Below are 23,606 nucleotides of genomic sequence, written 5' to 3' on the forward strand. Positions count from 1 at the left end.
ACCCCATAACCAACCTGGAGGTGAAGATTTTAAACAGTTTTTAACTTACAAAATGTATGGTGTTTTAAAAAGTAATGGAAGAGGGAAACTTTGGAACTCACTTTACAGGAGACACTGCACAGCCTATATTTCCATACTTTGCTTTGCTGCATATTCTGTGATTTAAATCTCTGCTAGGGTTCTCTCATCAAAGAGGACTTGCCCCAAACCTGGATCTTGGCATCTAGGAAACTCTCCTTTTTTATACCTATATTTTTGCTTGCCGACCAACAAAAGCTGGGGTATAATAATAATAATAATAATAATAATAATAATAATAATGTTAGTATGCTTACTAACAAGGACCTAGGCAGATGTCTACCAACAAGGACCTAGGCTGATAAAATCAACCAGGCTCAGCTCCAGGGTTTCAATTATGTGCATTTATTTAACGATCAAAAGAGATTAAGAAATGTTGGAACTGCTTTCTAAAAGAAAAAAAAAAAAAAACAGAATTAACAAGCTAACCTTTCCTTATCAGGGAACCTAAAAATAGAATAACTTACGTTTCAACACCACATACAGGCAGGCCGATGGGAGCCGGGCTCTTAATGATAACATATTTTGGCCTTGACTCTCAGCCCATCACATGAGAACTGTTACCATTAAGAGCCTGGCTCCAGCTATTTCTATAGAGGGTGAGAACTCCCCAAGAGAAAGGGGAAATTCAGATGCTCGTCAAATAGCTTGAAGGTGGGTTCTGTGTGTTCCTTTCCAGGCATGGCCAAACTTGGCCCTCCAAGCTGTTTTGGGATGACAACTCCCATCATCCCTAGCTAACAGGACCAGTGGTCAGGGAGGATGGGAATTGTAGTCCCCAAACAGCTGGAGGGCCAAGTTTGGCCATGCCTGTTTTAACCATTCGGTGAGTTATAGCCCCCATCTGCACTCTACTTTCAAAGCAGGACCATACCACTTTAAATAGTCTTGGTTTCTGCCATAGAATCCTGGAAAGTGTAGCTTGTTAAGGGTGCTGATCCCTTGGAGGAATCTGGTGTCCTAAGTCAGAGCAGACAGTCCTGGGCCAGATGGTGCAATTCATTGTAAGGTAACTTCACATACTGTATATCTCAGCCTTAATGTTAAACTGCAGCCTGTAAAGAACGCCAGTGCACTCAAGTGGCCCTAGCCTTCTTCTGGGGAGTCAGCCATTATCCAAAGATAACTGGAGGCTGGTCAGTTTCTTGGCCCAATTAAACATGTTGCTTTTAACCACTGAAGCTCTAAATAGCTTGGGGCTTACCCAAAGGATCCTCACCTTATTCCATATATACCTACATGATTGATCCTCAAGCTCTTCATTTGACCCCTTCTCCAAGTTTCCTTGCTACCAAAATGCAATAGGTGGCCACTAGGAAGGAGGCCTTTTGGGTGGTCATAACCTATTTTCGTAGTGTCCTTCTGCCTGGTGCTACATTATGGCACCTGGTAAACACATTTGGTAAACACAAATACATTTGGCACCTGGCAAAGGCATTTCTTATTCCCTCAGGACTTTAAAGTATAACAGTGCTGTTTTGCGTGCTTTGTAAATTCTTTCACTAACTCCTCCCCCCCTTGCTGGTTTTATATATTGATTTTATTTATGCTGCTTGTGTTTATCTTGGCTGTTATGTTTTCTGTTCTTGTGCTGATTGTATATATTGTTTATTTATACCGTGTTTAAATTTTTCTGATTGCATTTTTAATAAGCTTGTAAACCACCCAGGGGACTTAGCTGATGGGCAGTATAGAAAAGCAATAAATAAATGAAACAGGCATATAGGGCATAAAATGCATCTTTTGGCACGTCTAAGTGCTGTTGGGTGCCATTATTGGAGACACAGTTATCAATGTTTTCCTGCCTGGGCAGTGAGCTGCTAGGTTGCTAATTAGAACATTTGTTAGCTTCTGCTGCAGGAAAACATTTGTTGCTGCCAGCCATTTCTTCCATTTAAATAATATCTCAGATCTCCCCTTTTCAATGAAGTAGCCCCCAGTCATAGGTTGGAATCTACTGATCAGTTCCATTTACAAAAGAAGCCTTCCAAAAGTGTTAAATACCGTATATAGCAATTTACCCCAAGTGGATTTTTATTTGGAACCAGATGGCATTTAGGCTGTTCTGGTCAGATTGAAAAAAAGAGGAAATAATTAAATACAGATTATTCTGTGCAAAGAGGGCTGGTCTATAATTTTTATTTCTGGATTTTAGCTATTAGGTCTTGTAGGATATTTGTTGGGTACTTGTGGTTGCAATCTGATATATGCACCCTTACCTGGGAGTTGCCTGTCCTTGTAACTCAATAAGGCTTAAAGACCTTACTTTTGAGTGTAGGCTTGTACAGTCAATCTTAAAATTGATGAGGTCTGGAACTTTTATCCTTTGTTACCGAGCAATGCAGTAAGTTGTAAAAGCAACTACTCTGTAAAGGTCTAGTAGCAACAAAGTCCCCCCCTCCCCCGCACACCTTGTTAGTGCAAGCTGCATCTATTGGTTCTGCAAGATGTCCTTAGAAAAGAAAGTTGTCCTTAGAAAAGAAAGTAATTATAGTTTGGGGGTTAGCTTTGTTTCAGATGAGAAAATGGCAATGTGAGTGTGCTAAGTAACAAAATACAGCTCGATCTTTATAAGAACTGTTCAAGTATATGCTCCAGCTACACACTGGTTGAAAACCACTGGTTTACTAGGTATGATTATTGCATATCACATCTGATAAGGTATGCACCAATTTCACCTGCTTATATGTGCAAGCACAAGGAAAACATACAAGGAGAAGCACAGATTGCACACTCTTTGTAGAGAAATGCTTGTGTCCATGCTGCTATGTCCAGGAGATAGTCAATGTGATGTCCTCTAGAAGTTGCTGGACTTGCATCAGCTCCAGCCACTATGGCTTATAGCCAGGGGTCACAGAATTGGAGAGTTGGAAGGGATCGTGAGGGTCATCTTGTCCAACCCCCTGCAATGCAGGAATCATTTGCCCAACGTGGGGCTCAAATCTATGACCCTGAGAGCCTCATGCTCTACCGACTGAGCTATCCAGTGGATGATGGAAGTTGTAGTCCAACAACAACTGGAGGCAGTGGCTACAGGTGATATTTTTATTTGGTAGGGCTGCATCTTTTAACCTTGCTGTTTCCCTAACAATAAGACTTCTACAGCACTTACATAGGAAAGTGTGCCATTACACAGGCACAGTTCCATTGTTTTCTCACTGAAAAACATCCATTGTTCTCTGCACATCTATGGACCAGGGAAGAGCTTCCACTTATGATTTTCAGACCAGATTGATTCCATACTTCTCATTTAGAAAATAAGCTACACCACATAACATACATTTTTGAATCAGGTTTTGTTTACTCATTCATTGCCAAAAACCTAAACAAATAAAAAAGCTTTTAAGATGTAAGGAATACTTGTTCTAATTGCATGCAGTTTTCCTACTCCATTAAAAAAAAAATTCATTCTAACGTTCCATTATCCAAAACACTTCTTTCTCTAAACTAAAATGAGGTATTGGAAACAGATCTCTATTTTTTGCAACTACTCTGCTTGACTTGCACATGGTTCAGAGAAACCTACCCCACCCAACACAGTTGTTGTTGCTGCTGCTACTGCTTTTAATAAGTAAATGCTAAATGGTCTTTTAATAAGTAAATGCTAAATGGCCAATGGTTAATACAGATATTGTTGCAACACATAGAATAGAATCATAGAATCATAGAGTTGGAAGAGACCACAAGGGCCATCGAGTCCAACCCCCTGCCAAGCAGGAAACACCATCAGAGCACTCCTGACATATGGTTGTCAAGCCTCTGCTTAAAGACCTCCAAAGACGGAGACTCCACCACACTCCTTGGCAGCAAATTCCACTGTCGAACAGCTCTTACTGTCAGGAAGTTCTTCCTAATGTTTAGGCGGAATCTTCTTTCTTGTAGTTTGGATCCATTGCTCCGTGTCCGCTTCTCTGGAGCAGCAGAAAACAACCTTTCTCCCTCCTCTATGTGACATCCTTTTATATATTTGAACATGGCTATCATATCACCCCTTAACCTCCTCTTCTCCAGGCTAAACATGCCCATATACATATACAACCCACCCACCATTTCTTTTCCTGCCCCCCATTCTCAAAAATAAATTCAAAATGATTAAATAAGAAATAGGTGGGTATTTATTATATTTACTATAGAAAGGGACTTAAACTGTATCCACCGTTTCTCTTTCTTCCCCTCTCCACTGCAAACTTAGAATCATAGAATTGTGGGGTTGGAAGGGACCTCAAGGACCATCTAGTCCAACCCCCTGCAATGCAGGAATCTCACCTAAAGCATCCATGACAGATGGCCATCCAACCTCTGCTTGGAAACCTCCAAGGAAGGTACATCCACCACCTCCTGAGTCTGTTCCACTGCTGAACTGCTCTTCCTGATTTATCCCAATCCCCCCTCCCCCCACCTTGCAGCTTTTGTGAAAAACACTTCCCAATAACAACAGGGAAACTGGATATTCATTCTTTAGCAGAAATTGCATGTAAAACAAATACTATTTTTAAAAAACTCCTCAAAGTAGGGAAAGCTCACTGCTGCTTCTTTGGGTCAGGAGGTGTGCTCTTCAAGGAAATAGCTCTGTGCATGCCCGGAACACATATCTATATGATTCAGACAGACCTAGTAGGGCTATCTTGAGGCAGACATACTAATGTTGTACAATGACTGTATGCAGTGTACTTTTTTGTTGCTTTTTTTGTCATAGGTACCTGCACAAAATGGCTACCAGTGGCAGGAAGAATAGAGGTGATGGTACTTTGTACCAATGAATACCATCACAAAATTTGCATTTGTTTCTTCCTATATGCATAAAAATGTAAGGCTGTCATCACATGGCAGTTTGTATGATTGCCAGTAGTTCACCGTTTGCAGTATGCCAAATGGCAGGTGGCCCAGGTGAGTTGTTGAACTGAGGGGGTTGGATGTTGTGAAGGACCTCCCCCTCCTTTAAACACACACCCTGTGAGGTTAATTGGCAGGGGAAAGCACTTCAAACAGTGCTGTGTGAAGTACCTCCTTCCTTTTAAAGGGGATGGGCTTTGGGCAAGCAGTGAGGGGACAGGTGAGGTGTAAAGGATGGGGAGTTGGAAAGGGGGTAGATAGGGTTGGCAAGCAGGAGTGGCAGCGCCTAGTATTTATATATATTTATTGGCATTTAGATACCACCCAAATGACCCATGTCCTCCCTCTGGGAAGTTCACAAGATAATGAAATGAAAATGCAACAAACTAAAAGCAATCGATACCGTGAAGCTGTACCAGCACAAAAATCAGCACAAACAGCTCTGCATTAAACTACACAAAGCATCTTCATTTGTAGTGGAGCTGTATTATCCTTGGTGAACAATCTTTCCCTCTGGATCATCAGTCTTCCATATTTTCTATTTTTGCTAAAAATAAAAACACCGCAATGAACTGGATGAGCAAAGAGAGCAGCTAGGTGGATCAATTCACACAGAAGGAGTGTTTGAGTACAGAGAATGCATCCACTACACTGAATGCATACAGGTAGCAAAAATTTAGAGAAAAGACAAAATGATTGATAATAGTGGCATCAGGTATACTCAGCTGGCAGTTTTCATCCCGGGAGATTGGAAGGATAGTTTGTTGGCAAGATATTTAGATGTGGTGAAAATGTGGTTTTCTCCTGATTAATGATGTTAGTCACTGAATCACCAGGTTTCAAAAGTAATTAATTGATTATCAAATACTAGGGCTGCCATCCCATTAAAGAAATCTTAACTGATTAAACATGAGAGTTTTAACTGACTGATTAGTGAATTAAATCTGCATATATCTGCACTTAAAAATGATAAAGGATTATTTACTGCTGCTTAGATGGTGTTCAATTGGCAGTTGTCACCCACTGACAATCACAGCAACAACCAACTTAGAAGAGGCAGGCCCTTGTGTGTGAGGGAGAAGAAAAGAACTCCTGCTTAGATTCCCTCGTAATAGCTCAGTTGGTTAGAACGTGGTGCCAATAACATCAAGATCGCAGGTTTGATCCCCATATGGGACAGCTGCATATTCCTGCATTGCAGGGGGTTGGACTAGATGATCCTCAGGGTCTCTTCTATGATTCTGTAGAGGGTCCCCCTCTACAGTTTTGATTCTATGTACACAACTATTAAAGGTGCAGAGCCCTGCCATATTTGTTACCTGGCCACCCTAGAGAGGCATGTACACCTCTTCTAAGCATTAGGCTAGAAGTGTGTGTTTGCATCTAAATACAGTACAGGTTTTTGACATGTGCATTCCATCAGCTGGCAGGGGGCTGGTAATTTACAGGATTGGAACAGGCATGGGTTCCCTGCTTGCAGTACTTAGGAAAATCCTTCATCTGAAGCTAGTAGGGGATTCTAGGGTGGTGAAAATCCCCCATTGTGGAAGATGGTGAAGTGTTATAATAATAATTTAATAATAATTTATTATTTATACCCCGCCCATCTGGCTGGGTTTCCCCAGCCACTCTGTGTTAGCAGGCACAGAGAGAAGACGGAACTACTCAGCTCTTATTTGGCCTTGGTTGGGTTTCTTCCTTCAAGGGAGATTGTATTTGGCCTGGAAAAAAGTGGAAGCAGAAATTTGAAATCCAGGATATGCCAGGATATGATTAGAGAATACCTAGCCTACTTTAAATGCATTAAAGACTTGGAGACAGCTTAATTACACCCAAAGGTGCTTGCAGCTATTATATCAGTGCTGTTGCCAATATATAATCTTTGAGAATTCTTGGAGAACTGCTGAGGTACTGGAAGACTGGAGATGGGCAAATATTACCCTTATCTTCAAAAAGAGGAGAAAGACAGATCTGATGAAATATGGACTGGTCAGCCTGATGTCAGTACCAACAAAAGTTCAATGTAAAACATATTAATAAGCTGTCTAGGAGCATCTAAAAAGAAAAGTGTTATTGTTATTATTATACCCTGCCCATCTGAATGGGTTGCCCAAGCCATTCTGAGCAGCTTTCAACAGAATATGAACAGGAGCCTGCACAGGTGAATAAAGATAAAAAGTTATGACAGACCAGCAGTATCTTCTTTTTGATAGGAATACTAGCTTGGTAGATCATGGGAATGTTCTGGGTATCATATATGTTGATTTCAGCAAAGCATTTGATAATTTCCTTCATTATATTGTTAAAATATGCTCTGCTGAAATAAAGGTCTATGATATGTGGCTGATATATGGCAGCTTCTTCAATACTTCCCAAACTTTTGAGTTTCCCCCGTTTTTTGCTTAGCTCCATTGATTGGTGTTAGTCTCTAAAAATGGAGACATTTAGGATTTCTGAAAATAAGTTAATGTTGTATGATGAATGGGATGGTTATTTGTCACTGATGTCAGAAACTTACTTCGTAAGCGTTATCAATATTTCTTAGCCATTAGCAGTTATTGGCAACTAGTAATTTTGGATAATGGCAATCCTAGTGGAGTCATCTAGAACTGGTGTCAAAAGTTTCTGATAGTTATTGACAGCAAGGTATCAATTCTATGTACCAGTAAAAATACCCAGCGTTTACTTACTATTAATAAACAATTACAGACCAGTAATTCAGAGGTTGCAATGAAAGTGAATTTCTCTGGAATGCTTTGTTCTATACAGCTCAGAAGTTGGTATATAATCATTTCCTCTCTTGCTAATTGGATGTGGGCATGTATAGTTGGCCTGAAGAAATATATTGACCTCATAGAAATAGTGATGTTGCTACCTACTTTTATTGATTATTTGTGCTGGGGAGTGACACAAGTCTATGTCTCAACACACACACACATCATGGCAGTCAGAAGATGGGCACATGCCTTCGCCCAGCCCTACTAAGAATGCATTGGCTGGGCAAAGGGGCCAGGCTTCAGGATAAGGAGGCTGCCTTTGATATCCTTGCAGCTGCAGTTCCAATGCACTGGACAGGCCAAGGGCAAAAATAGCAGGTGTACCCTCCCATTGGTCAGCTCGGGAGCGGAGGGAGGGAAAAGGAGGCGAAGCTGGCGATGGAGAGCAACCTTCAAGGCAGGGCAAGGGAAGCTGGCCTCCCATTAGGCGAGCCGTGCATGTGCGGAAGGATGGAGTAAGGAAGAGCGTGCTCCTATTGGCCAGTTAAACGGTGGAGGGAATGAGCGCAAATTCCCATTGGCCGGGAAATAAAGGAACGGCGAGGCGTTCAGTTCGGGGCTTTGCGCCTTCTGAAGGGGAAGGTTTTTCTCTCGGCTGCCTCGCCTGGACCGCAAAAGGGCTGCTCGTCGCCGGGTTTTCGTCGTCCGGCCCTGCTCGTGCACGCGCTTGGCGGGAAGGGGGGAGGGAAACGAGCAGGGCTCGCCTGCTTCCATTGGTCGGGCCGCGCACGTGCTCGCGGAGGGCGGGCTTGAACTCTGCGCGAGCCTTCATTGGCCTCGGGTTGCGCGCCCCCGCACGGAGCGCGCTCCTTCCCTCAGCTGTGGGAGGGGTGGGCGCCTGGCTCGCGCCCCGGCGAGCGCATGCCCAGTGCGGATGGGGCAGGCGGCGATGGTGGAGCTAGGCTGATGGCGGCGCAGGAGGCGCTGCGCTGAGGACGCTCCGGGAGCCCGTCCCCATCCCGGCCGCCGCCGCCTCGCCATGGGCAACGAGGCCAGCCTGGAGGGCGGTGGAGCCGAGGGGCAGCTGCCCCCCGGCCCCGCCGCCGGCCCCTCCACGACGCCCGGGGCTGCCAAGCCGCCTTCAGCACCAGGCAGCGGAGGACAGCTCCCTCCGGGCAGGGCTCCAGCCGCCGCACCGGGCCCCGCGCAGCCGCACGGACCCTCCGCCAGGTGGGAAGCGCAGACCGGCTGAGCCGGGCAGGAGGGGAGGGGTCGCTCGAGGGCAACTTGGTCTGTCAGGGCCGAGGAGGAGGAGGAGCAGGGCTGGAGGGAGTGGGGATTAAGGGCGAAGTGCAACTGGGGAACCCTCTGCTGCGGGGTGCCAGGTGGGGCTGGGCATGAGCTGGGAGTGCGAGAGAGGAATGGGACAGCAGAGGGCAAGGCTCAGCCTCTGGAGACGGCCGAGAGAAATGGGAGAAAAAGACCGGGTGCAACCCGGAGGGGTCGCCAGCTCTTGTGGGGGAAGGCTCTGGACATGAGTCCTCTGTCAGAATGAGTGGATGTGGAGAAACAGAAAGATGGTTGGGCCTGGGTGGTAGCTTTGCCATGTGTGCATTATGTTAAGGGAAGCCCCTTGTTTTCAGAGGCACTCTTTCAATCCCAGAGAGTCAAGGCTCCCTAGAGCATATTGATACCTCTTATTTCAGAACGCTGCATACTGATACCTCTTATTTTGGGAATGCTGATCTCTGACCAAGCTCTGTGATATAGTTTTGGTGGTGTCTGAAGTGGAGGAAAGGCTGTGTTGGGTGCCATTTGCGACTCATCTTTTATAGGCGAGTATGCAGGAATCTGCACATATTTGATGCAGCGAATGAGATCCATCTAGCTGGATGGTGCTGCAAAAGGCATCGGATGGAGGACCAGATGGCACATGGGCACATACATGCATAGGATGCAGACACTTCCACAGAGTGCCGTAGTGCAGGCTAGTATCAGGGAGAGGGGAGCAGAGCAACATGAATGGGATGTTGATTACACAGAGGATGGGAAAAGTGACATGCAAAACAGAAGATCATGGTTTGTGGGTAAAGAACTAAGCAAGCACCCTTTTTCAGTGTGTGTGTTGTCAAGACTTCTGGCTTAAGTCATCTACAACATCTATAGACAAACAGGTCGCCCTTCTCACACCTAGATCATCTTGGCCAGTTAAATTGCCCTCATGCTTGTTTATAATGATACAATTGATGGTGCTTAAAGCCATTATGTTGAGTACAGTTTATATACCCTGCATGTGGCTGTCCTAATTGCAGACTGTTTGAAATATATATAAAAAGAATAATAGTAGTAGTTATGTAATCTCTACCTCAGTGTACAGAAATAATAGAACAAAAACATCAATGCTCTGTGTAGTTTCTCCTAAAAAGGAAAACAAAACGTGACAGGGTGAGGGTGGAGAGTAGTATAATGATTAGTTATCATGCAGCAGAACACTACATTTAGAAGAAATTTTAAAAAATAACATTTGCTACCAATAAATATAGAACTTTGGTGTTAGAAAGCAGATAAAAATAAAAAGTTAGAGAAAAAATGAGAGTAATCTTTTTAATGTTTTGTAGTAAGATATTGGATATATATGTGTGTATGTGCTAATAGGTACTGAGCCATTTTTGTTGAAAAGCTGAGTAGAATACACTAAGAAGTGTATCACCCTTGTTCATATGTTTAAAAGGGGCTTGCGCTGTTAAATGCTCCATTATTACAAGGAGAATGCAATAGTAGATTCTGGAAGAAATCAAATTGCTTGTTTTTCTGTATTAAGGCTATGTTGAAGCAGGAACCTTCTTTATTACCCTTTAATGCCAAAAGGTCCTGCCTGAACTTGGATTTTTCTTATCATTGGATTTTTCTCATGAGTTTGTAGAAGAAATCTATTAAACTATGCTGATTGATGTTCTGTATTGATCCCTTTACATTTTTTAAAGGCAACAATTATCCATCACCTATCTTCAAATTGGTATAGATATATTTTAATAGTATCTTTAATCCTAAATCTCTTCTGAAAATGTACATAATCTGTTTGTAGAATTGTCATTTGTATGTAGAGGAAATGGTGTCAGAATTGTGATGTGGCAGTTCTTTCCCTCTTGCAGGGTAGCCTTTGCACATTACTCCTCAGCTGAGTTTAGGGGGGATGTAGGCAAAGCATGCAAGTTGTATATACAGGCATGAGAGTTAATGGGTGTTGAAATAATTAGGCAGAATGAACTTGTGTAAGATTTGGAAGGAGTGTGTGTAGTAGCTAAGCTAGCTAGCTAGCTGTAATGAAAAGGAAGAAGTGTGTTTATGTTGGGACCTGTAGCAGGATTATTTAGTTTCTGTGGCCTGGAAGGTTTCTTTAAGTCTGCAGTTCAGGCTCAATTATGCACCATAAAAGTGTTACTGATGGAGAGCTGAGTGTTTTGAAGCATCTGCGCATTGAGGCTTTTCCGTGACACTCCTGCCATGGTGTGTCGAAGAACAGAACTGGGAAGCTATCCAAGTACTAATACATCTGTGCAAACGTACTAGACACTCTTCCAAACCCAGACAATCAGCACAACCCTGTTCTCTCAAAACAAGCATCCTATCATATCCCTGTCATAACTAATGGATGCTTATTCTGTCAGCCTTATAGTCCTTTGCTTAGGGAATGCGCAGGAGTAATCATGAATATGGGCAGTTTCCAGGGTGGTAGCCATGTTAGTCTGTTGCAGCAAAAACAACAAAGGCTAAGGATGTTAATTAAAAGCACCTTATCCAATATTAGAAATTTCTCTGTGCAAAAAAAAAGGTGTTTGGACCTGACTTCAGTTTTAGAAAGGTTGTTTTGCTTAATGAATAATAGAGCCTATTAGGTCAACTTACTGCACAGTATAATTAAGATTCCACATGTTTACTACCTATAAGTGTTTCAGAAGCAGGTGAGCCAAATCCATATAAAACATAGGAATGGGAAAATATACTATTTCAGATTTATTAATGTTGGGTAATATCCCTGTGGATGGTATCAGTACCAGGCTAGGGCCATAGCTCAGTACTAGAGCACATGCTTTCCATGCCAAAGGTCCCAGGGCTTAATCCAATAAGGGCTGGGAATAAATCTTGTCTGAAAACCCAGAGAATCACTGGCAGCCAGTGTAGCCAATACTAGATAGAGCAGTAGTCTTACTAGGTGCAAGACAGATTCCTATATTACCTCCTATATTGCCAGGTGCATGATGCATCTTGGTGTACCTGTCTGAAGTTTCACACTGGTCCTTGGGTTGAAATCCAGTGTGTATTTACTTGGAGGTACCGGTATTTACTTGGAGTTGCTTGGTCCCTGCTCCTGCCAACTTAGCTGTTTGAAAGCACGTCAAAGTGCAAGTAGATAAATAGGTACTGCTCTGGCGGGAAGGTAAACAGGGTTTCCATGCACTGTTCTGGTTCACCAAAAGCGGCTTAGTCATGCTGGCCACAAGAACCGGAAGCTGTACGCCGGCTCCCTCGGCCAATAAAGCGAGATGAGCGCCGCAACCCCAGAGTTGGCCACGACTGGACCTAATGGTCAGGGGTCCCTTTACCTTTAAGCACCATGATTGAACTCAGTAGGACTTACTTCTGAGGAAACTTGCATAGGATTGCACCATAAAGCTTTCAGTTAGGGTCTTCGTGAGTTCCGAATTGTACTAATTCCCCCCTTCCAAATATTCAATATGTTTAGAACCATGGATTCAGCTATATCTGTTTCCCTTTTGATAGGACTATAGACCAAGATCTTCTGAACGATTCTCAAATTCAACATCTTAACAAGATATAGCAGCAGTTAATGTGGGGCAAAATGTAGCCACATGTAAATATTTATTTATTATTAATCTCCTCCCATGCATGTCTCAAGGTGATGTACAAAATAAAATCAGGGAGCAAGCTAGTCACATACAGTGACTAGCCTTTAAAGGTCTTACTGACTTTCTTTTAACTCAAGTGCTTTCCAGATGTTTCCTTTATCTTTTTAGCTGCCTTTACTTTATCTAAAAGGCACCTTGAGTCCCAGTCAGGGAAAAATGTGGAGCCTAAATAAATATATAATAATACTTTTTATCAGTGAAGCTTTCGAAATATATATATTTCCCTACTCTCAGTATACAATCTGAAAAGACACAACACAAAAGGAAAAGGGTTGAGGAGGGAAGAATGAAAAGAGGCAAACTTGGGCACCAAATTCTTACTATCACAAGGTTATTATAATAATCAACTTGAATGCAAACAGGATGCTCATGGTTCAAAAACAGGCCTTGGCATGCCTCTGATAATAGTCTGGTGACCCAAGTTTCTTAGAAGTGGCTGTAATGCATAACTGGAAGTTGTTTGACCTTACAGGGTGAGGCCTTTACCTTCTGGAAGCTGCAGACATCTTGTCACTCCTGGTGTAGCAGCTAAGACTGTTTGTATAGCTATCTATCCATCTATACAAACACACACACACACACACACACTTGAGATCTTGATACCACCAGGTCCAGTAGCTTCATCAGTTGTTTCATAATAGGCTAAACATGTCTTTCCCCTGCCTCTTGGCAATGACACTCCCCAGCTTGAGCTGGTGCCATGGAATGGGGGCGTGAGGGCAGATGGCTGGAGGAAGAGAAACACAGAATTCATTGGGCTGAAAGGGAGGGGTTTGAGGAAAGGATGAATTGAGGTGGCTGCAAGAGAGATGGAAGTTAAGAACAGTAGGAGCCAAAGGGGGAGTGGGAGTGGGAGAAGAGCTGAGTAACAAGCTCCTGTTACAAGCTCCCGGGAATAGGCAAGGAAAGGAGCCAAGGAGTCAGAAGAGACTGATGGGATTGTGTGGTGCCTATTTAATATTTTGATTTGAGTAAACCAGGTTGGTTGCAAATGTCTAGTTAGTATCTAATTCAGGAGTCAAAAATAGTTGATTCATATCACTTCACAATGAAATGGATACAGCACATGTTTGGGTCATAGTCTTGCATGTTTCTGAAATCTCAGTTATAGATCACTTGTAAGACATACAACTGCACTTTATGTATAAAACTCAAGTGTGTCACTGGGATTAAAATGCATTTTCCAGTTTCTTAATGCGTTTTACTGTTAAGCTGTCTTTTCCCACATGATCAAACCTATCATCTCAGTAGCGTTCAGCAGTAATCTTTAACCAAATGCTTTTCTGCCCTCTTTCGTTTTTAGGCATTAGTTTTTATTGAACTTTTCAGTATAAAAATACAACTAATAACAGCAACAGAAGTGCAGATAAAACAAAGAAATAAACTGTCAAATATAAAAAACCTAAACCCTCTTACTTTTTATAGGTAGCAGGGGAGAAGTGCAGTGTAAAATGTTAGATGAACATGGGAAGTGTTGTTGAAATCCCTGCTTACCAGGGTTAATGCATGACATTTGATCATTCACTAACTATCTCTTACTGTACCTAACATAACAAACTAGTGGAAACCCCAGTACTTTCTTGGTGGAAGAACAGAAATGTAATGGATAAATTGGAACATACTTATTTTGAAATGCAGGTATAAAATATACAAGGCTGTGGTGATGATGATAAAACTTTAATTAACAAGCATAAACTGCATATCATGTGTTTAAAGCACCTCTTAGTGAAAACAGCCCTATAAGGTGGGTTGATAGAATTAGCTTCATATAAAATGATGAGTTACCAGTTTGTGAATATGTTTTTATAAACTTTTGAAACAGTTTTTTTGGGGAAAGTATTTGGAAGATGGTTGGAAGAGGGACGTCGTGGAAGAAGGAATTTGGAATATTATAGAGGACTCATTCAACTTTGTGTACTGCAATTTTAGTCTTAATAGCTAAAACAGCGAAGAGAAAGCAGATAACTTACTAAGCGATGCTGGACACAATTCAGCCATACATGTGCATTTAAAGGCACATTGGTTTTAATGACAGGAAAATATTAAAAGCTGGGTAAAAGACTTAAGAATGAAGTGCTTTCTGTCAAGAGTGTTGCATTACCAATAAGAAATGTGAATTTACCGGTACATAACCCAATAATCTTTGTAACTTTTTGAAGGCTAATAATTTCATTTTCTTTATGGCTAGTGACTTTGTAGAATATGTGTGCTTTTAAAATGCCAATTATGGTTATATTTGACAAACTGTCTGGTAAAGAAGAGATTGGAGGGAGACATAGGGTAAAATTCAACCTCACACTATGTTGAACGTTCCATCTGTGCAAGCATTTTGGCTTGCCAGATGGAATAGTCACCCTTCCCTTGAGTGTTGTTCTGTAGATTCTCCTGAACCTCCCATAGCCAATTGTGGGGCGTGTGCAGGGGATGGGGGGAGGGGGGAGGGAGTCATGTTGTGCAAGCAGAAGCCCCTCGACAGGGTTTCTCCTTTTTTTTTTTAATATCATATTTATTGAAATTTCCAAAAAATCCAAAAAAGAAAAAAGAAAAGGAAAAAAGAAAACATTTACATTTAAACCTTACTTTCATTAACATCTTTCCAAGACTTCCCCACACCTCCCCTTCTTGTATTTCATTTCCATTTGTTTAGTTCAACAAGTTCTTATCCCAAGTTTTTGACCTTATTGTATTTAGCCCATTATTCAATTTAGTTCATTTTATATAGCCACTTTCCCTTTATAATCCATAGTCTTTAAACATTAAAATCTTTTTCTAAGGTCGACCCCAATTCTCTTCCACGAATTCCCCTTTTTCGTACTCATAACAAAACAAAATAAAGAAAGAAGAAAAGTTCAAAATATAATTGTACGCCCTTTGGATTCCCAAACTCCAACCCCCCTTTCCCGGTTTCGATCCCCAATCGACAGGGTTTCTCCTGACTGAGTTCATTAGTTAAGTTCTGCCCAGCATCTTTAAGCTGCTGTTTTTAAGTGCCAAATCAGTGTTATTGAGATCTGAAATGTTTAAAACAATGCAGCTACATGCAGATCTTTTGGAAGATCATTTATGCTTTGAGAACCAGAGTTTAGGCATATTTGCGGAACAGATACTTAACAGGTATGTGTTAAGCATGATGCTTCAGGCATCCATGCTAATACCTAGACCGAAACTGGCAGTAGTTGAAAATGGATGCCTGCTTCATCACAAACCTGGATCTGGCCCTTGTAGAATATGTGGTTTATGAAGTTCTGCTGTGATACAGGATGCTTTTCACTGTTTGCCTCAGTGAACTCCCTAAAAGTGGAGCTTATCTTTTGTTGTCGTTCCAGAGAGCCCCTTTATAACCTTAGGCAACCTCCCTCCAAACAGAAAGTGATTTTGCAACTTTGAGAGCTTGTACCATATATATCATATATCACAATGGGGGAGGAAATGTGCATTGGATATGGGTCCTTCCAGGTGTTGTGGACTGCAACTCCCATCAACCCTAGCCAGTTTGGTCTGTGGTCAGGGGTTATGGGAATTGTAGTCCACAGATTTCTGGAGGGAACTCTTCTCTAGAGAACCACTCTGCTGGTGACTTTCCTGGAAAGGGACAGCTTGGTTACTGTGACACATATCTAGACTACTGCAGTGTACTCTGTATGGGGTTTTTCTTACTTCTGATCCAGAGGTTGCAGCTGGTGCAGTAGCGCTCCTTATCAGGCACATAACATACCAATGTTGAGGTTGCCTATTAGCTATCAGGCCAGCTTTATGTTACTTACATATAAAACCCTAAACAACTCTGGGTCAAGTTTCCTGAAATACCAAGTTCCCCTCCCTTGCCCTATAAGGGCAGTAAGATAAGCAAATGGAACCCGATTAGCCTTGCTGCTGCCCAGTAATTATTACCTTGTGGTAACATGAAGACAAGCTTTTTCATTGATTGTACCTGGTCTGTGGAGCTCTCCCTGTTGAAATTTGAGAGGCCCCCATCTGTATTGGCACCACTTTACACAGGCATTTTTCACTTGGTGTGGGTCTAGATCTCCTGTTTTTACTGTTGTATTGCTTTTTGATGCTAGTTACAGATTTTAATTGGTTTTGTATATTTTGCTTTCATGTTTTGTGAACTGCTTAGAAGCCAATTTGGACACTGAGCAGTATACATGCCAATAAAGAATAATAAAAGTGGGTTTTGTTCCTCCTTCCATGGACACAGTGAATGACATGACCATTTTGGAGCCATCTTCCCTTTGCACATCAAGCCAACACTTTCTCTTTCACACCTTAATATCTAAGGCCATTTAATGCTCTTTACATGGCAGAGTATTTTGCCATATTTGTGCCATGGTTTGGAGCAGCAAATTGGAGCACCTCATTGACTACAGTACTCTGTACTGTATGTCTATTGTGGATTCACAAACACACGTTCAGCTTCACGTTTTACAGGGTCTGCTGATCCAAATACCATTGCATATGCAGCAACATTCTTAATGTGTAAACTCTCAGTGCCTTTCCTGGAAAACTGCTTTCTCTTGTTTTTTCCTGAGCATTCTGCTGCCAGCTCCATTCCCTTTCACATCACTAAGATTGCAAACCCTCTGGACAGGGGCCATGTCACTTCTGTGTTCTGTGTGGTAGCACTAAATAAATGTAAAATAGTTGCTGCAGCAGCACTACTTCAGTAGCAGGCAGAAACAGAGGTGGTTGCAGAAAGTACAAGGTGGCAGTAGAAGAATCAGTCAGGTCCAGATGGCTGACCAGATTAAAACGAATCTGCAATTAATCTATGATCAAGTAATGAATCAGGTAATTGCACAGATTAGTCGATTAATGTTGTTAGTCCAAGGAAACACAATAATTGCTGCTCATCTTCCTATTAGTTGTGTTATCTTCATTTTCTTCAAATCCTGGGCGCTGACATTCTTTTCACTTTAGAAATGAATTGGGTGTTGCCATGCATGGTTCCTGTCTTCCTTCTTTTCTAAAGGCTTGTTTTTCCTTCCACTTCATGATACCATTGGGTCGCTTGCATTAATCAGGGCCTTCTTGAAGGATTACCTTGGGCCCTTGTAGCAGGAGAAGACAAGCTTTGATAAAGTTTGTGACAGTGTTTTAAATACGGCTCTTTGGAAACTTGCTTGATGTGCAGGTTGAGCACAGCTCTGAACAGTTTACACTGACTCAAAGAAGTAGCTTCTTGGGCCATTTGTTGTAGAATTCATTTCCCAGTCTATAACTTCAAAGTCCACCTGGAGATTCAAGCCCTCCACCTGCCACCTGGAGGCAGGCAGGCAAACCTGCAGACTCCAGGTCAGCCCTGGAGGTCTGGCAACCCTATTACTAGTACAGTGGTACCTTGGGTTACAAACGCTTTGGGTTACAAACTCTGCTAACCTGGAAGTAGTACCTCGAGTTCAGAACTTTGCCCGAGGATGAGAACGGAAATCGCATGCTAGCGGCAGCGGGAGGCCCCATTAGCAAAAGCGCGCCTCAGGTTAAGAACAGTTTTGGGTTAAGAACCGACCTCTGGAACGAATTAAGTTTGTAACCCAAGGTACCACTGTACACAAGTGTGAACTCAACAGCAAAATGTTGCAGTGTATTTGCAGTCCCTAATGAGTGTTCTTGTTCAGGGCTTCACCCAATCTGAGAAGAAAAGGATTGTTCTACCATTATTTGGAGCTGCCAAGGTGAGGTGGTGCTTTATGGCACTAAAGAGATCCAGTGTGGGTCTACTATTTATTTTATTATTTACTGAACGACCAGGTTTGGGCAGTGTGCTTATCTTGGGATAATATGCCATTTCCCCTATCCTGAAACCTTGTCTAATTCCATTGTTAGCATGTTTGCTGTTTTATTACCTATAATTTATACACCGCTTGATTGTTTTTTTAAAAACCTCAAAGTAGTTTATAAACAGATAAAACAATAAAACAAAGAAAAAATTACAACCCTACTTTAAAACATACAGTACAAAAGTAAAAAAAAAATGGAATAAAATTACTCCAACTTTCTAAGCCTCTGGGTAGGCTTGTCTAAACAAGGATGTTTTTAGCATATGTTTTGTCTCCTTTAGTATAGACATAATGACTTTATGTATTATTTAAAAATTCTTATTTAGCAGAATTATATTTAGAGTACAACAAATGTGATGGTTTAAAGAAGCCATTGGGCTAGAAGGCTTTAGTTTTGAGCTCTTTGGTGTGTATGTAAAACATACGGCTTCCCCCAAAGAATCCTGGGAACTATAGTGCACCTCCGCAGAGCTACAATTCTGCTTAAGAAACTACACATCCCAGGATTATTGGAGGGATGCCATGTATGGGGTGCATGATATGAGCCACTGGTCACAAATCACTGGAATACAGTGTGCCTGTGTGTGCAGTTGAGGTTCTCTCACTGTCCACTTTCCCTTGGAAGGCCTTGCCTTCTATGTCCTTGCATATTCCATTTCTTGTGTGTAGTCCATAACCTTCTTGGGCCAGTGTCTGTTGAGTGTTTGTGTTTCACCAAACCGACCGACTGCCTGCAAGATAAGCACACACATGTATTAAAACTAGAGATGATGTGATAAATGACCATCTTAATCTAATTTGAGCTTCTTGTCCTAAGGGACCAACGTGTAAATGGCGCATGGATTTTCTAGCTGTGGGTATTTCTTTTAATTGAGGTTTTAAAGACTGATTTTCTTATTGTGGTGTCAGCAACCCTGAGCCCTTTGGGGGTAGTCAGGTTAAAAAAGAAGAAGCAGAGGAGGGCTCAGAAACATGGGTTGTGTGTCAAGTAACAATTGATCATGGGAGTGAACAACGCAAGATGTTGGAGCATTGCCCTGCTTCTACTGGAGTCTGCAGTTCCTCTGGTTCTGACCAGGAATGTAATGGCCATGGAGACTTTGGGGATATTGTACACCTTCATGAGGGCTAGTTGTTATTTGGGAGGAGCAACAGCTGCTGTAGCAAATTGGCATTTTAGAAGGATTTTTAATGTGCAGCTATCAAGCCCTGCTACAATTGTCCAGCTTCTCCATCTTCAGGCACATTCGGTTTTGTAGTGCAAATGCACATCCCTTACAACAGCCCCAGTAAGCATAGCCAATGACCTGGGATGATGGGACTTGTAGTTCAGCAGCATCCGGAGGGCCAAATGTTCCCCACACCTGCCCTACAACAGTTGCTATTTCTCCTTCTCCTCCCACCATGTTTTTTTGCTATCCTATTTATATCAAAAGCATTTATAAACCACTTAATTTTTAAAGAATCTCTAAGCTACTCTATTTTCACAGTCAGGTTACTCTAATTCTTACAGAAAACTGCCAGAGGGCATTGATAATTAATCTGTGAGTGCATCTAAAAATTACTCGAGAAAAGAAGGCTCATGAGCTTGAATCTGACTTTTACTAAGGCTTTATTTATGAAGACGTAGCAAATTATTCACATAGGGCAGAACAGCATGAGCCTGGTAATTTGTGTAGAAAGCAAAATATGGACCCTTTTGCGAGCACAGCCTTCTGTTTGAAATGGGTCTTCCTGGGTGTAGTTCCACATGTGAGAGCTCTTTGAGAAGTTTTTCCCACCCTGCTGTAGTGGTGACAATATAGGAAGGGGTGGAGGAGCCCCTGGAGCTGAAGGGCTGAAGTTCTGAAAAGGTGTTAGAAATTTAGGAGTTTATGTACTATGTATGTGAGCAACTAGTGGATGTAGATGTGACCTAGACTTTTTATGTTTTTAAGCTTCATCATATGAGGAGAAAATGGCTCACGCCATAATTGTTGTGCACTGCAATAGTAGTCCTGCTACAATACCATGGTGCATGAAATTTTACTCTCAAAATACAGATGGCAGAAATCACAGAATTCTATGAGCCAAAAATTGGAGAAAAAAATTAGCTGTATTCTAGTTATGTGCTCTACTTTGCACAGCAGCCATAATCTGCAGCTACTGCAAGCTGACGCGGTTTTTAAAAATTTACTGCTACTCTTTATTCTCTGAGAAAGGCAGCATAGCTGTCAATTGTTGTCAGTCATTACGTGGCATTTTGCTATATTGGTAGTAGTTTACTTGTACCATTTGAAAGATGTCTATGTTTAATGTAGACTAGTAAGAAATACATGAGGTGGGGGGAATCAAGCATTATTTAACTCTTTCCTGAGTTACATTCTGCACTAGAATGTTTTTGTTTTGGGCTTTTGCTCCCATTAAAAGAGGATTACTATTTTTAAACGACATTAGTAAAACAATTCTGTTCTAGAGATCTGCAAATATTTGTCTGGCTCATTCAAACTAACATCAGCCAGTGCACCCTGGACTTCAGTTCTGCAGCCTCCCATCTTGTCAACACCAGAGTGCTCTTCCTGTCCCCAGGCATCATGTGCAGTTTTTTATAGCCCAGATCTTTCTGCTTAGATCTCAATCTCATTTTCTCATCTCCTTGCCTCCATAGATTCCTTCTTCTCCACGCACCATACTTCTGCATTTACCATCCGCAGTTCTTTATAGTTTCCTGTTGTTTTTTTCAGGCCACTGACTACTGTGCCCTACTTTCCTCAAACATCAGGATTCTCAGCTCTCTTCACATTTGGCTCTCTGCTCCTTTGTTTCCCTGCTTTCCTTGTTCTCCTCAATATGTAACACTCCAGTGTTGCTTCTTCCTGCCAGCAGCATAGAGAGAGCTTCTCCTCTACTTTCCAACTTCGTTAAGAGTGTTTTTCTCCTTTTCTTTCTCAGTAACTCATTTCCTTAGCTCCCTATCTCCCCTGTGGTTGATTTCCTCAGGCCCTAAGGCAAGTGAGAAAGACAGTACTGGATCAGACCAAAGGCCTGTTTGGTGCAGCATCCTGTTTTTCTTGATGGCCAGTCAGATGCCTGATCATTAGGATGGCCCTTTCCTACAGCTTTTCTAAATACACAATACCTCTTTTGAGATGTAACTAGAATTTACACAGTAATCCAAATGTGGAATACTGATATTCGTCAACACTCATCCTTCACCTCTTTCTCAGCCCTCTGCCTGCCTGCCTCGTCTTCTGCACACAGCTGTTCCCTAACATGACAACAGCTCTGCTAGTGACGGGGTTGGGGGCAGCGGCTTGTGTGCACACCTGACAGTTTCCCAGCTATCCATCCAGATGCAGAGTAGTTGGATGGGTGGTTTCCATAAAACAGGAAGCACAATATTATTGATACCATGTACTCCAAACTATTGATGCCCAAACTTCTCCAGGCCTTCCTTCAGACAGGGATTTGAATCCTTGGCACAATCAGCAACAATTCTGAGTGACAGTGGTCTCCAAAGAATAGCAATGCAGCAGCAGCCAGACCAGAGTAAGAGCAAATCAGCTGTAGTCTTTTCTCTGGGAGCTTGCAGACTCACCTGCACACACACCCTTGTTGAATTGCACTAAGCCAAGGTTTGATTTAGTGTTGTATAAGAACTGAGGGCTCATCCATACTTCCTCTTGTCCCTCTGGTTCTCCCCCACCCGGGGGAGGGGGGAACTGCTCTTTAACACCCAGTCTGGGATTTTCCTGGATTGCAATTTGTTCCAATCTATTGTTAAAAAGGGGTGTTTTTTCCTTGGAAAGGAGTGGGGCAAGGGGGACACCGCTGAGACCCGTGCTTTCTAGGCATGGCACAAGCGGAAATATGGACGAGTTCTGAGTCAGTGTATCCCTCCACGAATACTGCTGATGTGAAAAACAAGATGAAGAGGGGCATTCCATAAGTGGGTTAAAATAAACATAGAGACCTAGTTGAAACAGGCATGAACAGATTTAGTTGTGGAGCAGGTTCTATCAGCATTACAAAGGAATGGGATTGCCAGGCTTTTTGTTCTCCTTACAAGAATGGAGATTCTGACGAAACATAGGAAGAACTTTCTGATGGTAAGAGCTGGTTGACAGTTGAACACCTTGGAAGGTAGTGGACTCTCCTTTAAAGAATGGTTGGGTGGCCATCTGTCAGGGCTTCTTTAACTGTGATTCCTGCATTCAGGTAGTTAGCCGTGTTGGTCTGACACAGTCGAAATATATTTAAAAAAAATTAAAATTGTCCAGTAGCACCTTAGAGACCAACTAAGTTTGTTCTTGGTATAAGCTTTTGTGTGCATGCACACTTCTTCAGATAGGGTCTGGTGACTTCTGTTTCAGTGTATCTGAAGAAGTGTTCATGCACACAAAAGCTTATACCAAGAACAAACTTAGTTGGTCTCTAAAGTGCTACTGGACAATTTTTTATTTTTTTTTAATATATTTTGACTGTGATTCCTGCAGTGCAGGGGCTTGAACTAGATGACTCTTGAGGCCCCTTCCAGCTCTGCAGTTCTGCATTGCTTTGCCTTAGAGGCCTAGCAGGTAAGGCTCTCACCACTACTGTACACCACTTGCAGCATATGACTAAACACACTACATTTTTGCCTGTCATGTTGTCTGGAAAGGCTCAGGAGCCCTGGCTTCTGCTGGTCACTACTGCTAACTCTAACCTTTGTCTTTGTGCATGTTGAATGGCTGCCTGGTGGCCTGTGGAGAGACATGAAGACAGTGATAAATAATAGATAGCAGCTGCAATGGATAGTGCCTGTAACTAAGTGATCATTAGGGTTTTTTGGGGGGGAAGTGGCTGATAAAGTGATGTGGACTTTGGGAAGTGATGTAGATGCTCTTCTATTCCACAGCTCCACCCCCCACTAGCTCCTTGGCAAATATAACTATTTGGAGAGATTGCATTCTGTTTGTGTTGTGTCATGTGCCTTGGCTAGCATGTTACACTGGCAACAGGGCAAAAGTAACCTCTAAGCAAACATAGGACTCTCAGACTACACCTAAGCTCACTTTAGCAGTTTCAATCACAGCAAGGTCATTAATCCCCAATGAATTTCCAGTCACATTTGCACAGTGTTGTAACCACATCAGAAAGGGACAACATGCACGAACTGTTTGGTTTCCTGAACCCCGAAACCACCCAGAAACACACGTGCACTCATACTCATCTGTGCATCTATGGCAGCTGCCTCAAATGTACACATCTGGTTTAAATATGAAGTGAATGCAACTTAAGTTTTCTAATTG

The 23,606-nt window shown here is 42.3% G+C and overlaps 1 protein-coding gene across 2 annotated transcripts in view; it reads left to right on the forward strand.

The window, feature by feature from the left end:
* Positions 1-8,397: 8,397 nt before the first annotated feature.
* The window catches only part of BSN (bassoon presynaptic cytomatrix protein), a 202,222-nt gene continuing 187,013 nt past the window's right edge, over positions 8,398-23,606 (forward strand). For both annotated transcript variants that reach the window (XM_028718651.2, XM_028718649.2), the window contains exon 1: positions 8,398-8,858. In XM_028718651.2, the coding sequence (XP_028574484.2) occupies positions 8,668-8,858 (191 nt within the window). In that variant the 5' untranslated portion in view covers positions 8,398-8,667. The remainder of the gene's footprint in view (positions 8,859-23,606) is intronic.

This window comes from Podarcis muralis, chromosome 2 (assembly GCF_964188315.1).
Source record: "Podarcis muralis chromosome 2, rPodMur119.hap1.1, whole genome shotgun sequence".
NCBI classification, from domain to species: domain Eukaryota; kingdom Metazoa; phylum Chordata; class Lepidosauria; order Squamata; family Lacertidae; genus Podarcis; species Podarcis muralis.